At 45.3% G+C, this 18,657-nt stretch overlaps 2 protein-coding genes across 4 annotated transcripts; both read left to right on the top strand.

The window, feature by feature from the left end:
• The first annotated feature begins 358 nt into the window (after positions 1-358).
• Positions 359-12,179, top strand: LOC110486890 (jupiter microtubule associated homolog 1). 2 transcript variants are annotated; one of them, XM_036938970.1, is made up of 5 exons: positions 359-572; positions 2,915-3,054; positions 6,161-6,288; positions 6,528-6,555; positions 11,651-12,179. In XM_036938970.1, the coding sequence occupies exons 1-5, from the start codon at positions 517-519 to the stop codon at positions 11,791-11,793; spliced, it is 495 nt and encodes a 164-aa protein (XP_036794865.1). In that variant the 5' UTR covers positions 359-516; the 3' UTR covers positions 11,794-12,179. The 2 variants fall into 2 exon arrangements, with proteins under 2 accessions (XP_036794865.1, XP_036794864.1); XM_036938969.1 differs by having other exon boundaries at positions 11,648-12,179.
• A 272-nt stretch (positions 12,180-12,451) lies between these two features.
• Positions 12,452-16,950, top strand: LOC110486879. 2 transcript variants are annotated; one of them, XM_036938961.1, is made up of 7 exons: positions 12,452-12,570; positions 13,144-13,225; positions 13,398-13,778; positions 15,703-15,843; positions 16,259-16,297; positions 16,447-16,562; positions 16,623-16,950. In XM_036938961.1, exons 2-7 carry the CDS (start codon positions 13,159-13,161, stop codon positions 16,659-16,661), a joined length of 783 nt encoding a protein of 260 aa, XP_036794856.1. In that variant the 5' UTR covers positions 12,452-12,570; positions 13,144-13,158; the 3' UTR covers positions 16,662-16,950. The 2 variants fall into 2 exon arrangements, with proteins under 2 accessions (XP_036794856.1, XP_036794855.1); XM_036938960.1 differs by having other exon boundaries at positions 16,447-16,950.
• Positions 16,951-18,657: the final 1,707 nt, after the last annotated feature.

Genomic DNA, 18,657 nt, shown 5'->3' with positions numbered 1-18,657 from the left:
ATTGTATGAAGACAAGCCAAACAAGTATAGTAACTCTTGAGTAACATTGTGTCCATACTCATCATCATTGGATAACATATTGATTCTGTAAAGATACTGACAGCATTTTTATCTAAATCAATAACTAATATAAGAAACAGAATGGGAATGAAACTGGTAGTAAATAGCACTTCATATGATTTAAGGTGACTTTTTGAGACAATTGCTTCGCACAGGGGGGAGAATGTTGCCTTTCAAAGAAAAACGATTGACGTCGACTGGTGGTATGTGCCACCAACCAGAAAGAGGGTCGGTAAGGGTCCGTCCAACCAGAGCGAGTGGAACTGTGGTGGGCTGGGACTTATGGGCTGGGATAACTTGTCGCTGCGCTCTTCCTTCTGGTCTCTCGGGCGCTCAGTCGGGTGGAGTCAGTATTTCAGTTTCTGTGTGTGTCCTGCGGAGGATTTAGAAAATCACATTTTTGTAGTTTATCGTGTTACATATCGAAATACGAAAGTAGCGAATTAGACAGTCGAAATGACGACGACAAAAACATTTCAAGGGATGGATCCCGGTGCGAAAAGCAGTTCCAGGTAAAAATGAAATCCGGAAAATCTTCATGGACAAACAAAAGAAAATGGGATCCACTTACCAGCCAGTATTGGAAGCTAACCGTCCAGTTGTTGGGCGGGTGATTTTTCCTGATTTAGCTAAATTGTATTAATGGCACAATTTGTCTTTGTAATTAGCTGATATGATGGTGTGAAGAGGGCATTTGGGCTAGTAGCGGCATCAGCGACCTGGTTACTGCTGCTAGCGATTCCATCTACCACACCAGAGGCCCGTGGCGTTAGTGGAAGTTGAGATTTAGCTTTGAAAATGAGCTGTTTAGTGTAAAGGACTCGGCATCAGGACACATTTAAACAGAATGGACAATTTGAGGACAACTTAGCTAATCACATAGCTATCTATAGTAGTTGTCTGTCTGGACTGCAACTTGTTTTGTTAACTTGTCTACTTCGCTAGCTAGTGACTGGTATGGATTGCTAGCTCACATTCTGGCTAGCAGCAAGCTCAGCTGTCGCGTAACACTTATTTGCAGAAACAAGCACTTGCTCTTCGTTTGCAAGCTCCAAACCCTATAGTCTGTAGGCCTCTGGTGCCCCAAAACTGGGTAACTTGTTAGTTAGGGAGCTAGATTTGCCTACATGCCAAGTTCAGCTCCTTTTATGGATGTTTCTAAGAATACGGCTGACTCAAATGTATTAGGAGTTAATTAAATCCTTTTAAAATATGTATTGTCTAGGTTGTGAGGACTTATTTGAGGCCAAGGGTCTGCACGCAATCAACTTTGTTTCATTGCCAGAAAAACTGATGCACCGCGTGCATTCATGCTATAGTATGGGACCTCCTGCCTTTGCGGCGGCTGGATGGCATGGGGAAGAAAAATAGTCCGTTTTATCAACCCGTGTTGCGTTTCGGGCAGGCCGGACAATAGGCTATTTCGTTAACCCAAAACGTGAGCTGTAACACCGTTTTTGGCTGGATAGTTTTGCTACAAGTAGTCCAACTGTGAAATCATAACCCTTCTTTCCGGTATTTGTATTCCAGCTAGCTACGTTGTCGACTAATTGGTGGCTAATGCGGGTTTTACTTGGGTGGGGGGGCTTAGCTAAGCCGGCAAATCTTTGCTCGGTTCATCTTTGCTTTAGCCATCTTGGTCGGCCCTACTGCTGACCAGTCTAAAAATGCAGGCTTTCCCGACAGCAGCAATCCAACTTTGGCAGCCTTTGGTAATAGCAGATAAGGTCATCAAAGGCTTTCAATATATGTGACAGCATCAGGGTCGCTATCTTTTCAATCAATCTAACGTTACTGTTGAACAACTGTCGAGTTGTCCCACTTTTCTAACCACAGTGCCTCTCACAGGAAATATTTTCCGTTTCATTGTTGGGTGGGGTCTCAAATAGCCTTTTCTCTTTTCAGCCTAGTGGAAAGCATGAGCTCATCTTAGCTATCACACAAGGGTTAACAAGTCTGCTTTGGACATTACATGAACTAATCGTGGCATACATACAGCACCAGCAATAACCAAATCCAGTTCTTTCATCTCGGCCACTGTCTTGTTTTTTACCCCATGGTGGGAGGGAAGTTGATTTTTGTATCCCGTCTGCCTTTGGACAGCTGCCTGGTGTCAGCTGGTGCATTCAGCAGTCTGGAGCTGAATAGAGGGGAGGAGGGGTCGGGGAATGGCTCTGCAAACGCATCAATTCCTCCACCCGACTGTCCTTAGTCAAGGGGAAAAAGGCTTTCCTTCTCATTCTTGTGACCCTTCTGTTCGCTAGGAGGAAAAAATGTCGGTTTGGAAGTGGACTTTGTGGGCTGTGGTTATCCTCTCTCGCCTTTTTGCTATTCAGATCACATATTAAGTCTATCTGATGTTTTCTTTTACCTTGACATTGTTCCATGTGCTTAAGCGCAGGCCATGTCCAGCCATGATCTAGCTTAGATTTCTCCAATCAAATGTTGGAACGGCTATGCTGTCTGGAATGATAGTCATCCCATGTGTAACTGCTGCGGAATTTCTGCTGAGCTCAAATCAGCGACTGGCTAGCCTGGCAGATTGCAGGCGCGTGGAGTCAGCTGTAGCCAGGAGAGATTGGGAGTATCCCTCGGTCTGACAGCTGGGGCTTAGGGAGTGGACCCTACTGTGAATGGAGAGAAAGAGGGGACTGGAGCAATGAGGTGTCTGTGTGGCCTCAGAGCAATATGTTTGGATTTGTCGTGTAATGATTTCAGCAGTGCTGCCGCTGATCACTAGTGTGTGACATGGTCTTGTGTATTTAGAATGTCCTGGGAGAGGGGGTGTCAGTTCAATAGTGTGTGTGGCAGTCAGTCAAATGACAGTCCTGACCCTCCCTTTGTTGTCCTGCAGGGTGCTGCGGCCGCCGGGCGGGGCCTCCAACATATCGTTCGGCACAGACGAAACCCCCCCTGTACGCAAGAACAAATTGGGCTCCAACATTTTCCTAGAGCCCGACGATCCCCACGCCCATCGGAGGAGCAACCCACCCGGTACTTCCTAGCTACTCACATTGGTTCAAAACCAGTGTACGCACACATCCAACAAACATTCACTGGGGCAGGGTACAAAAATGTGGCATGGCAAGAGAATACCCACACACATTGAGTGCTCGAACAATGGGCCCAAAATGGGAATCATGCTGACAAAGACCCTTTGGTGTAAAACTATGTGGGCATTCATTCAATCAGTGTCCAGACTCCAGTCAATCATATTGGATAATGTGCATAGTGTACTGTTTTTCCACCTGACCTACATAGACTGACTTGTAGTACAGCAGGGCCTTGATGTGGGAGCCACCTCTGTCTGTCAGGCTGGATCTGGCTGACCCTCCCTGGCTCTAGTAGTGTACACATGTAAAAGAAGGGTGTGGTAGGAACTGATCTCACATGGCACAGGATCACATGTTTTCACAATCGCATCACCTCTATGTAGTAATCCATTTACTGTTGTAGTGGCGTATCTCTGCCCACGCATGAAGTGTGGAGAATGTGGTGTGCATGTGTGTGTTAACTGTAACCTCTGACCTTCGGAGCCGACAGCTGCATGCAGTGTTCACACTCTGCCTTCCTGCTATTCCACATTGTCTCAGGCTAGGTTCAAGTTCAGTTCAGACAAACGACCGGTGTCATGGTATGCACATTTCAATGGATACACCTGGATTATTTGGTTAGGTTGGCTTCAGTGCCGTCTCGTCTGGAAGTTGAGTACTTGGTCTAGGCTAGCCTATATTTAATTAAAATTGCATTAGTCGATATATTTCCATGAATATACATGGATTTTCTGGTGTGTTTAGGTCGGGATATTCTTGGATTGCATGCACTGTTTTCGCTGTTAGTAGGCTATAGGATGTTGTTTTAGGCTGCTGTTTGCCTAATGACATCACAATCTGGAAATGTAGCCAAAGAGATTTCTCTTGGCTCCGTGAATGTAGAAGATAGCCAACAATGTATCGTTGTTTCTTTGGTCTTCAACTTCAAGGATAGTCACGGGAGGTCACTAACCTTGAGGTTAGAATGCATGACCATGCATGAATATACACTTAAAGGAGTAGTTCACTATTTTACAACTTTGTTAGATGGTTCCTCACCCTGAAAGTAGTCTGGGCCAAGACAAAAACGTTAATCTGTTGTTCAGTTTTCTTTAAACCGCCACTACAAACTTCAGCTAACCTCAGCCACTACAAAATGTCAAGATCACCTGAATTCAATTCAAATCAACTCCATATTTTGTTTGTTACCTAAAGGTGATTTGGCCTTTAAAAAAAAAGAATTATAGAAACATGCTCGCATGCCCCCATCACTTCCATTGATTGTGTCTGTCTAAAGAACTGAACCATGAATTAGTTTCTCCTGGCTCATAGACTACTTTCAGAGTGAGGAACCATCTAACGTCAAGTTGTAAAATGGTGACCACGTCCTCAACATGTATGATCATACTTACTTTACACAACCATAATGACATATTTGGTTGTGAAGTTCCTCCCACTTGGTGTAGTAGAATATATGCCGCGATGTAGCATTGTGGTATTTAAATTCAGCCTTTGGCCTCTGCTTACATTGCTTTTGCCATAGCCTTTTCTGGTGATGCCCGGTTAAACTCACCATGGCCTTGAGATGATCCTTAGTGGGTTTTATTCAAGGGCCAACTCCCAGCCCCACACAAGCCATTCTGCAGTCAGAGCAGTACCGTAGGCCATCATTGTAAATAAGAATTTGTTCTTAACTGACTTGCCTAGTTAAATAAAAAAGTACTGAGCTTCATAACAAGCCACTGAACCAGTGTGACTTATCTCTGCCTGTTTATCTTTTAGCCTCAGAAATGGGAACTGTGACGCACATTTTGGAATTACACTCCATAAAAAAATATCCGGGTGAAGATTTGGTCATGAAGTACCTCCTACATAATGGCCAAAAATCCAGATGTTTCAGCTTAACATTGTACAGCTAGATATAGAACTACATCAATCTCAATGTTTAATTTAAATGTAATGGCACTATAGTCAATTAAAGCATCACTTATTGGCCATGTCCAAGGTTTATGTCCCATTGCCAAAGCTAATGTAAAAGCATTAAAGCAGTCATTCAGCAGGGCCTGATAAACAGATGCAGAGCCATAATAAAGGAGACCTTGTTGAGTCACTGTGCCATTACTTCACAATGCTTTCTCCTCTCACTTCATTAACAAGCAGTGATATATTGACCAAGAATCATCCCTTTGTCTGGCTTTGTTCCTTCTAGTCATAGATGGCAGGTAGACCAATCTGTTGACTTCCCATTGTGTCTACTGTACAGTTGTTGCTCAGTGGGAGTTTGTATGGGACTGTAGCCTAGCTTAAATGTTGGCCAAAATGCCCTTTCGCTGAGTGGGGTATGTGGGTTAGCCTATGAGTTTTGGCTCAGCATTTGTCTGGATTAGCCTACATCCACTGGCTGCTTTGCTGCTTGGTCTGTTGGTATCTGTCTGAGACTGATAGGTAGGCCATCAGATTTGTTTACATTAGTGGTTTTCTGCATTTTCTCATGTCATCTTGGCAAATAGTTCCTAGCAGCATTATGCTCAGTAAAAACATTGCCATACTGCATGTTAGTCACTCAGTTCCACTTAAACAGGAATGCACCACAAATCAAGATGGTAAAGCAAACTGTTACCAGCCTTCCACACCAGTCTTTAATCCATTTAGACCCATTCAACCAAATTGTAAAATCCGGCCAGTGAATACGTTTGTTTTGATCAATGAAATGTAAAGTGGAAACAACCCGTAAAGAAACTCATGTTTTTATTAGCACTTCTAGCATTGACACTCCATTAACTCATTAGGCCTAACACTAGTCCCTATCACTGACCTAAACCCTTCTCTCCGAGAGCTACTGTGTACGCAGGCTATTACTCCAACCCTGTTGTTACTCACCCGAGTCAGTTCATCAAGGTCCTGGTCAGCAGCTAATTAGTAGAATCAGGTGTGCTGGAAAACCTACAGGAGGTAGCTCTCCCAGAGGAGGTCTGCTTTACAGAACTCTAGTAGTGAGGTCATCTCCTCTGACTCATTTGTGAAGTCTGAGTCATCACTTATTAACTGGGTGTTGTTTCTCTCCGTAGGCGGGACGGCCAAGGGTACTCTGTGCGGAGAACCGTCCGCCCCCCTTAGACGGTGCCAGCAGCCGCTCCTCTTCCCCAAAAACAATGAGACAGACGAGGTCATCACCTCCATCAACGTTCCTTTAGGGGTAAGGGTGAGGGGTCACTGACATTGACTTGTGTCGGCCATTGTTTTATTCATAGATGTAATGTGTGTGTTTTCCACTGGTAAGACACTTGACTTGGTTTCTACAAGTCTCCTGTCATGGATGGTTTTCAGTGATTCTCAGTCCTGTGTTTTTGAACTGACTTAAATGTCGTTGATGTAGTAAAATGACTCAGCCAAAATAAAGTAAAATGCTGACTGTTATTATTCTCCATCTGACAGGTTGAGGAGTGCCAGCAGGCAAACAATGGTAAGTATCTCTGGTTCCATTTCGAATGGCAGTATTTTAATATGGTATTTATGTACAGTACCAGTCAAAAGTTTGGACACACCTATTCATTCAAGGGTTTTTCTTTATTTGTACTATTTTCTACATTGTAGAATAATAAAGAACACATCAAATATGAAATAACACATATGGAGTCATGTAGTAACCAAAAATGTGTTAAACAAATCAAAATATATTTTAGATTCTTCAAAGTAGCCACCCTTTGCCTTGACAGCTTTGCACACTCTTGGCATTCTCTCAATCAGCGTCATGAGGTAGTCACCTGGAATGCATTTCAATTAACAGGTGTATCTTTCTAAAAGTTATTTTGTGGAATTTCTTTCCTTTATGTGTTTGAGCCAATCAGTTGTGTTGTGACAAGGTAGGGGTGGTATACAGAAGATGGTCCTATTTGGTAAAATACCAAGTCCATATTATGACCAGAACAGCTCAAATAAGCAAAGAGAAATGACAGTCCATTCCTTTGACGGACCTTCATGTGTTAATCTGGAAAATTAAGAGCTTTTAAAGTTTATTCAAGTGCAGTCACAAAAACAATGAAATACTATGATGAAACTGTCTCATGAGAACCGCCACAGGAAAGGAAGACCCAGAGTTACCTCTGCTACAGAGGATAAGTTCATAAGAGTTACCAGCCTCAGAAATTGCAGCCGGAATAAATGCTTCAGAGTTCGAGTAACAGACACATCTCAACATCAACTGTTCAGAGGAGACTGCGGGAATAAGGCCTTCATGGTTGAATTGCTGCATGGAAACCACTACTAAATGACACCAATAAGAGACTTGCTTGGGCCAAGAATCAGGAGCAATGGACATTGGACCAGTGGAAGTCTGTCCTTTGGTCTGAGGAGTCTAGATTTTAGATTTTTGGTTCCAACCACCGTGCCTTTGTGAGACGCAGACTAGGTGAACAGAGTATCTCCGCATGTGTGGTTCACAGCATGAAGCGTGGAGGCGCTTTGCTGCTGACACTGTCTGATTTATTTAAAATTCAAGGCACACTTAATCAGCATGGCTACCACAGAATTCTACAGCAATACGCCATCCCATCTGGTTTGTGCTTAGTGGGACTATCATTTGTTTTTCAACAGGACAATAACCCAACACACCTCCAGCTGTGTAAGGGCTATTTGACCAAGAAGGAGAGTGATGGAGTGTTGCATCAGATGACCTGGCCTCCACAATCACTTGACCTCAACCCAATTGAGATGGTTTGGGATGAGTTGGACTGCGGAGTGAAGGAAAAGCAGCCTACAAGTGCTGAGCAGATGTGGGAACTCCTTCAAGACTTTTGGGAAAAGCATACCGGGTGAAGCTGGTTGAGAGAATGTCAAGTGTGCAAAGCTGTCATCAAGGCAAAGGGTTGCTACTTTGAAGTATCTAAAACGAATCGTCCTCGCTGTCAACGCGTTTTATTTTCAGCAAGCTTAACATGTAAATATGTGTATGAACATAAGATTCAACATCTGAGACACAAACTGAACAAGTTCCACAGACATGTGACTAACCTAAATTGAATAATGTGTCCCCGAAATCAAGGGGGGGTCAAAAGTAACTGTCAGAATCTGGTGTGGCCACCAGCTGCATTAAGTACTGCAGTGCATCTCATGGACTGCATCAGATTTGCCAGTTCTTGCTGTGAGATGTTACCCCACTCTTCCACCAAGGCACCTGCAAGTTCCTGGACATTTCTGGGGGGAATGGCCCTAGCCCTCACCCTCCGATCCAATAGGTCCCAGACGTGCTCAATGGGATTGAGATCCGGGCTCTTCGCTGGCCATGGCAGGACACTAACATTCCGGTCTTGCAGGAAATAACACACAGAATGAGCAGTATGGCTGGTGGCATTGTCATGCTTGGGGGTCATGTCAGGATGAGCCTGCAGGAAGGGTACCACGTGAGGGAGGAGGATGTCTTCCCTGTAATGCACAACGTTGAGATTGCCTGCAATGACGACAAGCTCAGTCCGATGGTGCTGTGACACACCGCCCCAGACTATGACGGACTCTCCACCTCCAAATCGATCCCGCTCCAGAGTACAGGCCTCGGTGTAATGCTCAGTCCTTCGACGATAAACGCAAATCCGACCATCACCCCTGGTGAGACAAAACCGCAGCTCGTCAGTGAAGAGCGCTTTTTGCCAGTCCTGTCTGGTCCAGCGACGGTGGGTTTGTGCCCATAGGTGACATTGTTGCCGGTGATGTCTGGTGAGGACCTGCCTTACAACAGGCCTACAAGCGCTCAGTCCAGCCTCTCTCAGCCTATTGAGGACAGTTTGAGCACTGATAGAGGGATTGTGCGTTCCTGGTGTAACTTGGGCAGTTGTTGTTGCCATCCTGTACCTGTCCCGTAGGTGTGATGTTGGATTTACTGATCCTGTGCAGGTGTTACACGTGGTCTGCCACTGCGAGGACATTCAGCTGTCCGTCCGTCTCCCTGTAGTGCTGTCTTAGGTGTATCACAGTACTGACATTGCAATTTATTACCCTGGCCACATCTGCAGTCCTCATGCCTCCTTGCAGCATGACTACGGCACTATCACGCAGATGAGCAGTGACCCTGGCCATCTTTCTTTTGGTGTTTTTCCAGAATCAGTAGAAAGGCCTCTTTAGTGTCCTAAGCTTTCATAACTGTGACCTTAATTTTCTTCCGTCTGTAAGCTGTTAGTGTTTTAACAAACGTTCCACAGGTGCATGTTCATGAATTGTTAATGGTTCATTGAACAAGCATGGGAAAGTGTTGTAACCATTTACAATTAAGATCTGTGAAGTTATTTGGATTTTTACAAATTATTTTTGAAAGACGGGGTCCTGAAAAATATACTTTTTAACTACATGATTTCATATGCCATTTAATAGTTTGTCTTTACTATTTACTTTACTATAGTGAAAATAAAGGAACCCTTGAATGAGTAGGTGTTCAAATCTTTGACTGCTACTAAAATAATTTAGATTCCAATGATGAATCTCATTGAAGTCTTTTGAAGAGACACCACTTAAAAGAAGTCCCTACCAGACTGGAAGGAAAGATTCCACATTCCTCGTTCTCTCAGCTGTCTAAACAGCAGTGCATGACTCCCATTAGTTACAAATGGCCACAATGAATGGCATCATGGTCGACCGTGGCAGCTCTGATAATTCCAGCCTTTTTTAAACATGGTCATGTCTCTCCTTTTGTTTTCAACAATGACATTTGTCATACCTGGGAAGTTTGTCCTGACCTTGTTGATCTAACCAGGAGAAACTCTGGTGTCCCAGTTATACAACACATGACTCATAGAGGGCTTTTATTAAGGCTTTTTATTTTTAGGGAACACCTTGTAGTCACAACTCAGATTCTCTTTGATCCAGTTGTGCCCTTTCATAATGTCTGTGGTCAGTCATCTGTTCTGTAATGATATAATGCTGTTCCTATGAGGAGCAAGGATATTTATTAACTTCCAGGTGCTGCAAACATTAGTGATAGTGTGTTCTTTGGATAATGGAGGGTTAAGGCATTCCACTGTTATGGTCTTGTCTAAGCACTGTAGACGGGGGCTTGAAATGGTACTGGACTGGCAGCGGACCCTGGGAGGATCTTGTCTGATCCCTCCAAGTGTTTGACTGACACTGATGTTGTACAATTTTCAGGTGTAAAATGTAAGCCAAGCAGTGTTCTGAAGGAAAAAACACAGCTTTATGTTCCTTGATACCAAAATAGGCTTAGAAACACTGTCTTAGCACACACTTTGTCTACGTGCTGCTGTAAGCCCCTACCGACTCCATACTGTAATGGCTCTCAGGAAATTTGACTTTGAGATTCTATATCACTAATGGGCAATTGACAGCCTGTTTCTCCAGCAGCGTGATTTCATTCCAGATGAGATTTGCCTCATGGAGGACTGTAGAGTTCAATTTATTGCATCTGCTTTGATTTGAGTTATGCTAGTACATTTATGCACATTTTACTGAATCTATCCCTTGCTATTGTTGATCTATCATTTGGAAAGTGGTAGCAGGACCCATCAGGTTGTCCTTGCTACAACCAAAGTGCTACTGTTATCAGACATCCTATCAATTCAAGGTTTGGATGATATTTACACTGAACATAAATATAAATGCAACATGTCAAGTGTTTGTTTCATGACCTGAAATATAAAATCCCAGAAGTGTTCCATATGAAGAAATATCTTCTCTCATTGTGAACAACTTTGTTTACATCCCTTGTGAGCATTTCTCCTTTGACGAGAACCCATCCACATGACAGGTGTAGCATATCAAGAAGCTGATTTAAACAGCCTGCTCATTACACAGGTGCACCTTGTGCTGGGGACAGTAAAAGGCCAGTTTTGTCACTATGCCTCAGATGTCTCAAGTTGAGGAAATCTCCACTAGAGCTGTAGCCAGATAATTTAATGGTCATTTCTCTACCATAAGCTGCCTCCAATGTCGTTTTAGGGAATGTGGCAGTGTCCAACCGCTGAGCATGTGTATGGTGTCTTGTGGGCAAGTGGTTTGCTGATGTCAATGTTGTGAACAATGTGCCCTGTTTGTGGCTGCGAGGTTATGTTATAGGCAGATAAGCTAAGGACAACGAACACAATTGTAATGCTTAGATGGCAAGATCCCAAGGCCCATTTCTTTTGAAGGTATCTGTGACCAACAGATGCATATCTGTATTCCCAGATTAGGGCCTAAATAATATATTTAAATTGACTGATTTTAGGTCATATGAAATGTAACTCAGTATATTCTTTACAATTGTTTCATGCAGCATTTTATATTTTTGTTCAAGATATGTGTTTGTGGAAGTGCTGTGCCTCTCTCCAGTCTAGCATTGCTAGATCATAGGCTGTGCTTACACAGGCAGCCCAATACTGATTTTATTAATTTAAAAAAAAGTATTACCACAATTGTCCTTTTGGGCAATCAGATCTGCTCTCTTGCCAATAATTGGGCCAAAGATCAGTTTGGTTGCCTGTGTGAACTCAACCTGAGTCATATCAGATCTCTGATCAGTGGGCCAGGTAGTTATGACCCTGATAGTGTCGTCTCCTCTGTGTTGTGTGGTAAAGTAGACTGCCCCGAGGAACCTGAAGAGAAGGAGCAGAAGGAGGAGGCACCACAGCCCTCTGCCCCCTCGGGAGTTGCCGCCAACGCAGCCGCCCCCTCCGGCCGAAGAAACCCCCCAGGGGGCATGTCCAGCCTCATCCTGGGTTGAGGTCTGGTTTTGTTGGAACGTTTTTATTTTTTAAAGAATTGCCCCATTTCCCCCTTCCCCACCTCAGTCCCACTGTTCTTCCCCACTGTCTGATACAATCCACCACGTCCCCTCTGAGCCATGGAATTTCCCCCCTACCTGCCAACCCCCTCATGTTTTTACTTTTTTCCTAATTAAAGAGAACCGTTGACAGAAGCACTTTATGTATCTCTTTTTCCCCTCCCCCCATTTCAGTCCATTCTGTAGTGTGCCTATATTGCGCCTGATGGAAAGGGCATGTTTTTGCTTGTCTCATTCTCGCCCTGTTGTAAATGGTAAAGAAAAGTATTCAAAAAAGATTTGATGCGTGAATTTCTAAATACAATAAAGATTGATATGAATTTGTTCATTTTGCTCCTGGTTTAATTTTTATTGGAGGAAATATGTATTTTGTGGCTCTCAAATGTTTTTAGTTATGCATGTTATACCACATGGATAATTTACTGTAAGCCAACTATTTGAAGCCATAAGTGAAAGATCTGAGTAACAATTTGGTCAGCCTGTTTTTTACAGATAAATCCCATTTTACATGTTAAGACACTTCCAAAGCACTTTTATAATAATGTCCACATGGGGGGGCTGATACCGTCTGGAACACATTCGGCGTGGGAATGAGTTGCCCCCTCCTTCCCATTGCTGGGAACAGTCAAAACTAGGCTGAACCATAAAGTGAAAGTATTTTCTTAGCTCGTAAGATTTGCCACGAGGACTGGACTATAGGGAGATTGGAATCAAATTGTAAGTATTTTGTTTATTGCTGCTGTAACTTTTGGTCGTAACTGAACAGTCTAGAAAAACGCATGACACACCTACATGTTTGTAGAGGTGTTGACTAACAGTAAAATCACACTATATGCTCCCAACAATTGAATGGGTCAACCCAAGAACAATAATTTCGGGAATGCAGTGGTTTTATTTATTTTTTTATCTCACTGTATTGCCATTCTTATCTAGTACTTTAATTTCGTTTTCTGCATTGTTGATTAGTGCCCGTAAGTAAGATTTTCACTGTTAGTCGACAAGTATTATTTGACAAATTTAGATTTTTGCCAAAACGTTGGTTGTTAGGTTTACTCTTTAAATTGTTGGGAGTGTATATAGTGTGAGACTTTATTTTTTGTACATTGACCCTGCTCGCTTTTAGTAAGCGAGCAAAAAAAGGCAATGCTTGTATTAGTCAATGCATATTATTCAGGCTATCCACTGTTGCTCTCATATTTTAATTTGGCTCAACCACTGATTGTCAGGTGTGAACCCTTTCCTGTGGAGAGACCACAGTTTCACAGAACCCCTGTTTGTTTTTCTACTAAGGAGAAAGGCCTTAACATGGCGTTGGTCTTCAGCTTGTCCACTCTCATGTTTCTCCTCATCACTGGGATGGAGACATCCAAAAGTAAGTCATTATGCATGCACAATTTGTAATACTTTTGCCAACACCAAAACTTCCAAAATGCTCACAACGAATGGTCCAGGAGTTTTGTTTTATCCAAACTACACTGTCAGATGTAACATTTTCTGTACCACAGTCCTGTTTAATTGTGTTTTTCTATCTACTGCTTAAACAGGTCTAAGTCAGGGCCCAGAGTTGAAGCAGGTCATCCAGGTGGACTCTGGGAAGGATGCAGTCCTGGAGTGCTCTTTGAACTTCAATGGGATATCTCCTGGTAATGTAAACATAGAGCTGGTCGTGTGGCGGAGGTTGGACCAGAATGATCTTCACAAAGGTGGACCTGTGTTCAAATGCAACATATTCAATCAACAATCCTCCAATCCCAGGTTGCAGCTGAACCCAAAATATCAGCTTCCCATGCCACCTGCCAATGAGAAAGACAAAGTTGTGTCCCTGTTGGTCAAAGAAACCCAGCCTGAAGACGAGGGTCCGTATGAGTGTGTGGTGAACACTGACAGTGGAATCACACATTGTAACTTCATGCTGAAGGTCACAGGTAACCTCACAGTTCAGCTCACAGGTAACCTCACAGGTCAGCTCAAAGCTTTTGGAGTCCCAACGTTTATAGGTCGGGCCCTGAGTATTTCCCAGTCAGGAAAAACGAAGGGCTTTACACATACGCTGCTCAAAAAAATAAAGGGAACGCTAAAATAACACATCCTAGATCTGAATGAATGAAATATTCTTATAAAATTATTTTTTCTTTACATAGTTGAATGTGCTGACAACAAAATCACACATTGTCAATGGAAATCAAATTTATCAACCCATGGAGCTCTGGATTTGGAGTCACACTCAAAATTAAAGTGGAAACCCACACTACAGGCTGATCCTACTTTGATTTAATGTTCTTAAAACAAGTCAAAATGAGGCTCAGTAGTGTGTGTGGCCTCCACGTGCCTGTATGACCTCCCTACAACCCCTGGGCATGCTCCTGATGAGGTGGCGGATGGTCTCCTGAGGGATCTCCTCCCAGACTGGGACTAAAGCATCCGCCAACTACTGGACAGTCTGTGGTGCAACGTGGCGTTGGTGGATGGAGCGAGACATGATGTCCCAGATGTGCTCAATTGGATTCAGGTCTGGGGAACGGGCGGGCCAGTCCATAGCATCAATGCCTTCCTCTTGCAGGAACTGCTGACACACTCCAGCCACATGAGGTCTACAATTTTCTTGCATTAGGAGGAACCCAGGGCCAACCGCACCAGCATATGGTCTCACAAGGGGTCTGAGGATCTCATCTCGGTACCTAATAGCAGTCAGGCTACCTCTGGCGAGCACATGGAGGGCTGTGCGGCCCCCCAAAGAAATGCCACCCCACACCATGACTGACCCACCGCCAAACCGGTCATGCTGGAGGATGTTGCAGGCAGCAGAAAGTTCTCCACGGCGTCTCCAGACTGTCATGTCTGTCACATGTGCTCAGTGTGAACCTGATTTCATCTGTGAAGAGCACAGGGCGCCAGTGGCGAATTTGCCAATCTTGGTGTTCTCTGGCAAATGCCAAACGTCCTGCACAGTGTTGGGCTGTAAGCACAACCCCCTCCTGTGGACGTCGGGCCCTCATACCACCCTCATGGAGTCTGTTTCTGACCGTTTGAGCAGACACATGCACATTTGTGGCCTGCTGGAGGTCATTTTGCAGGGCTCTGGCAGTGCTCCTCCTTGCACAAAGGCGGAGGTAGCGGTCCTGCTGCTGGGTTGTTGCCCTCCTACGGCCTCCTCCACATCTCCTGATGTACTGGCCTGTCTCCTGGTAGCGCCTCCATGCTCTGGACACTACTCTGACAGACACAGCAAACCTTCTTGCCACAGCTCGCATTGATGTGCCATCCTGGATGAGCTGCACTACCTGAGCCACTTGTGTGGGTTGTAGACTCCGTCTCATGCTACCACTACTAGAGTGAAAGCACCGCCAGCATTCAAAAGTGACCAAAACATCAGCCAGGAAGCATAGGAACTGAGAAATGGTCTGTGGTCACGACCTGCAGAACCACTCCTTTATTGGGGGTGTCTTGCTAATTGCCTATAATTTCCACCTGTTGTCTATTCCATTTGCACAACAGCATGTGAAATTTATTGTCAATCAGTGTTGCTTCCTAAGTGGACAGTTTGATTTCACAGAAGTGTGATTCACTTGGAGTTACATTGTTGTTTAAGTGTTCCCTTTATTTTTTTGAGCAGTGTAGTTTTGAATTCAAAGTGCCTTCCTCACACCCTAACACTGACCATTTAGTATTCTCCTTTTTGCATCATGATTTCCACTGTGCAGAGGATCCATCAAGAATTCTTGCTTTTCTCACATTAACCTCTATTAGTATCCAATATAAATTGACTTACCCTACAAACATGACCTAATTGATTGCATACCTGAATGTGACGTGATTTTCATTTATAATGATTCTGATTTTGTGTGTTAGTGTTACAGTACGAGACCAGCACTGAAAAGGAGATTCCAAAGAACAGTTACATGAGTGTGGCTGCTGTATGTGTGGTAGTAGGCTCTCTTGCCATTGGACTGCTGCTTCTCAAGCTGTTTCAAGCCAGAAGACTCAGACAAGGTGAGCACCCAGGGTCATGTCCATTAGGGCACACTGTTGCAAAAATGTTTCAAGAAGTTATTCAGATAGTTCTTCCCCATTTCAGACTGCTTCTTTCCATTTCATGCCTAGTGAACATGACCCTGCTTTACAGTCTCCACAGAGAGGAATGCAGAGTACTGGGAAGATTAGTAGAGTACTTTCTGTTCTGGCTAAATGCCAGGATGTTGCTGTAGAATAAGTGGAATGGAGAACTAACTCAGACAATATGACTTAGTTTAGTTTTTATTCTTTTAGTTTCTCTATTGCTCTCCTTCTCCTCCCCAGATGGGAATTCAGGATTTGTTATTCTATTGTCTCTGTAACAAATCACCAACCATGATAGAGCACACAGGATCAACCCCTGTAAAAGGTTGCTTCTGGTTTCCCTTTCCAGATGAACCAGTGACACAGGAAGACTCTGTTGTGGCAGAAGGTATGTTTGAGTATATTATATTTGTCTACCTAATGGAAGAGGATTCCTGTCAAAACAATCAAATTCATAGTCAAATGCAGTTTATAAAATGTGTATGGTAAAATAGTGTATAACAGTGTTGGTATTCCTGTTGTCCCCCATGGAACCAGAGCCTGAGGATACAGCAGTCCCAGCAGAGCACCAGGACAGGACTGTTTCCGTAGCGTCGGAGTGTTACCAGGAGTGTTACCAGGAGTGTTACCAGGAGTGTTACCAGGAGTGTTACCAGGAGTGTTACCAGGAGTGTTACCAGGAGTGTTACCAGGAGTGTTACCAGGAGTGTTATGATTCTGGCACTGTAATTAAAAGTATTCAACCCCTGTAGATTTCTTCACATTTTGTTACAATGAGGAATACAAATTGATTTAACTGTTATTCTGGAGATGGGATTTTGTCCTGGGTTTTGGTGGTGGGGAGTGCAGACAGGGCTGGAGAGAGCTGGCTGTGGTTATGTCCTGTGTTTTGGTGGTGGGGAGTGCAGGCAGGGCTGGAGAGAGCTGGCTGGGGTTTTGTCCTGTGTTTTGGTGGTGGGGAGTGCAGACAGGGCTGGAGAGAGCTGGCTGGGGTTTTGTCCTGTGTTTTGGTGGTGGGGAGTGCAGGCAGGGCTGGAGAGAGCTGGCTGGGGTTTTGTCCTGGGTTTTGGTGGTGGGGAGTGCAGGCAGGGCTGGAGAGAGCTGGCTGGGGTTTTGTCCTGTGTTTTGGTGGTGGGGAGTGCAGGTAGGGCTGGAGAGAGCTGGCTGGGGTTTTGTCCTGTGTTTTGGTGGTGGGGAGTGCAGGCAGGGCTGGAGAGAGCTGGCTGGGGTTTTGTCCTGTGTTTTGGTGGTGGGGAGTGCAGGCAGAGCTGGAGAGAGCTGGCTGGGGTTTTGTCCTGTGTTTTGGTGGTGGGGAGTGCAGGCAGGGCTGGAGAGAGCTGGCTGGGGTTTTGTCCTGTGTTTTGGTGGTGGGGAGTGCAGGCAGGGCTGGAGAGAGCTGGCCGGGGTTTTGGTGGTGGGGAGTGCAGGCAGGGCTGGAGAGAGCTGGCTGGGGTTTTGTCCTGTGTTTTGGTGGTGGGGAGTGCAGGCAGGGCTGGAGACAGCTGGCTGGGGTTTTGTCCTGTGTTTTGGTGGTGGGGAGTGCAGGCAGGGCTGGAGAGAGCTGGCTGGGGTTTTGTCCTGTGTTTTGGTGGTGGGGAGTGCAGGCAGGGCTGGAGAGAGCTGGCTGGGGTTTTGTCCTGTGTTTTGGTGGTGGGGAGTGCAGGCAGGGCTGGAGAGAGCTGGCTGGGGTTTTGTCCTGTGTTTTGGTGGTGGGGAGTGCAGGCAGGGCTGGAGAGAGCTGGCTGGGGTTTTGTCCTGTGTTTTGGTGGTGGGGAGTGCAGGCAGGGCTGGAGAGAGCTGGCTGTGGTTTTGTCCTGTGTTTTGGTGGTGGGGAGTGCAGGCAGGGCTGGAGAGAGCTGGCTGGGGTTTTGTCCTGTGTTTTGGTGGTGGGGAGTGCAGGCAGGGCTGGAGAGAGCTGGCTGGGGTTTTGTCCTGTGTTTTGGTGGTGGGGAGTGCAGGCAGGGCTGGAGAGAGCTGGCTGGGGTTTTGTCCTGTGTTTTGGTGGTGGGGAGTGAAGGCAGGGCTGGAGAGAGCTGGCTGGGGTTTTGTTCTGTGTTTTGGTGGTGGGGAGTGCAGGCAGGGCTGGAGAGAGCTGGCTGGGGTTTTGTCCTGTGTTTTGGTGGTGGGGAGTGCAGGCAGGGCTGGAGAGAGCTGGCTGGGGTTTTGTCCTGTGTTTTGGTGGTGGGGAGTACAGGCAGGGCTGGAGAGAGCTGGCTGGGGTTTTGTCCTGTGTTTTGGTGGTGGGGAGTGCAGGCAGGGCTGGAGAGAGCTGGCTGGGGTTTTGTCCTGTGTTTTGGTGGTGGGGAGTGCAGGCAGGGCTGGAGAGAGCTGGCTGGGGTTTTGTCCTGTGTTTTGGTGGTGGGGAGTGCAGGCAGGGCTGGAGAGAGCTGGCTGTGGTTTTGTCCTGTGTTTTGGTGGTGGGGAGTGCAGGCAGGGCTGGAGAGAGCTGGCTGGGGTTTTGTCCTGTGTTTTGGTGGTGGGGAGTGCAGGCAGGGCTGGAGAGAGCTGGCTGTGGTTTTGTTCTGTGTTTTGGTGGTGGGGAGTGCAGGCAGGGCTGGAGAGAGCTGGCTGTGGTTTTGTCCTGTGTTTTGGTGGTGGGGAGTGCAGGCAGGGCTGGAGAGAGCTGGCTGGGGTTTTGTCCTGTGTGTCGGTATCATTACATAAAATACTCTGTCAAAGTGGGTAAAAAATTATATTGTTTTTAAAGATTAATGAAAAATTAATCACTAAAATACTGTTACTTATTCT

This window comes from Oncorhynchus mykiss, chromosome 12 (genome assembly GCF_013265735.2).
Source record: "Oncorhynchus mykiss isolate Arlee chromosome 12, USDA_OmykA_1.1, whole genome shotgun sequence".
NCBI lineage: Eukaryota > Metazoa > Chordata > Actinopteri > Salmoniformes > Salmonidae > Oncorhynchus > Oncorhynchus mykiss.
The sequence above is the reverse complement of the archived record's forward strand: the minus strand, read 5'-3'. Positions and strand labels throughout refer to the sequence as shown.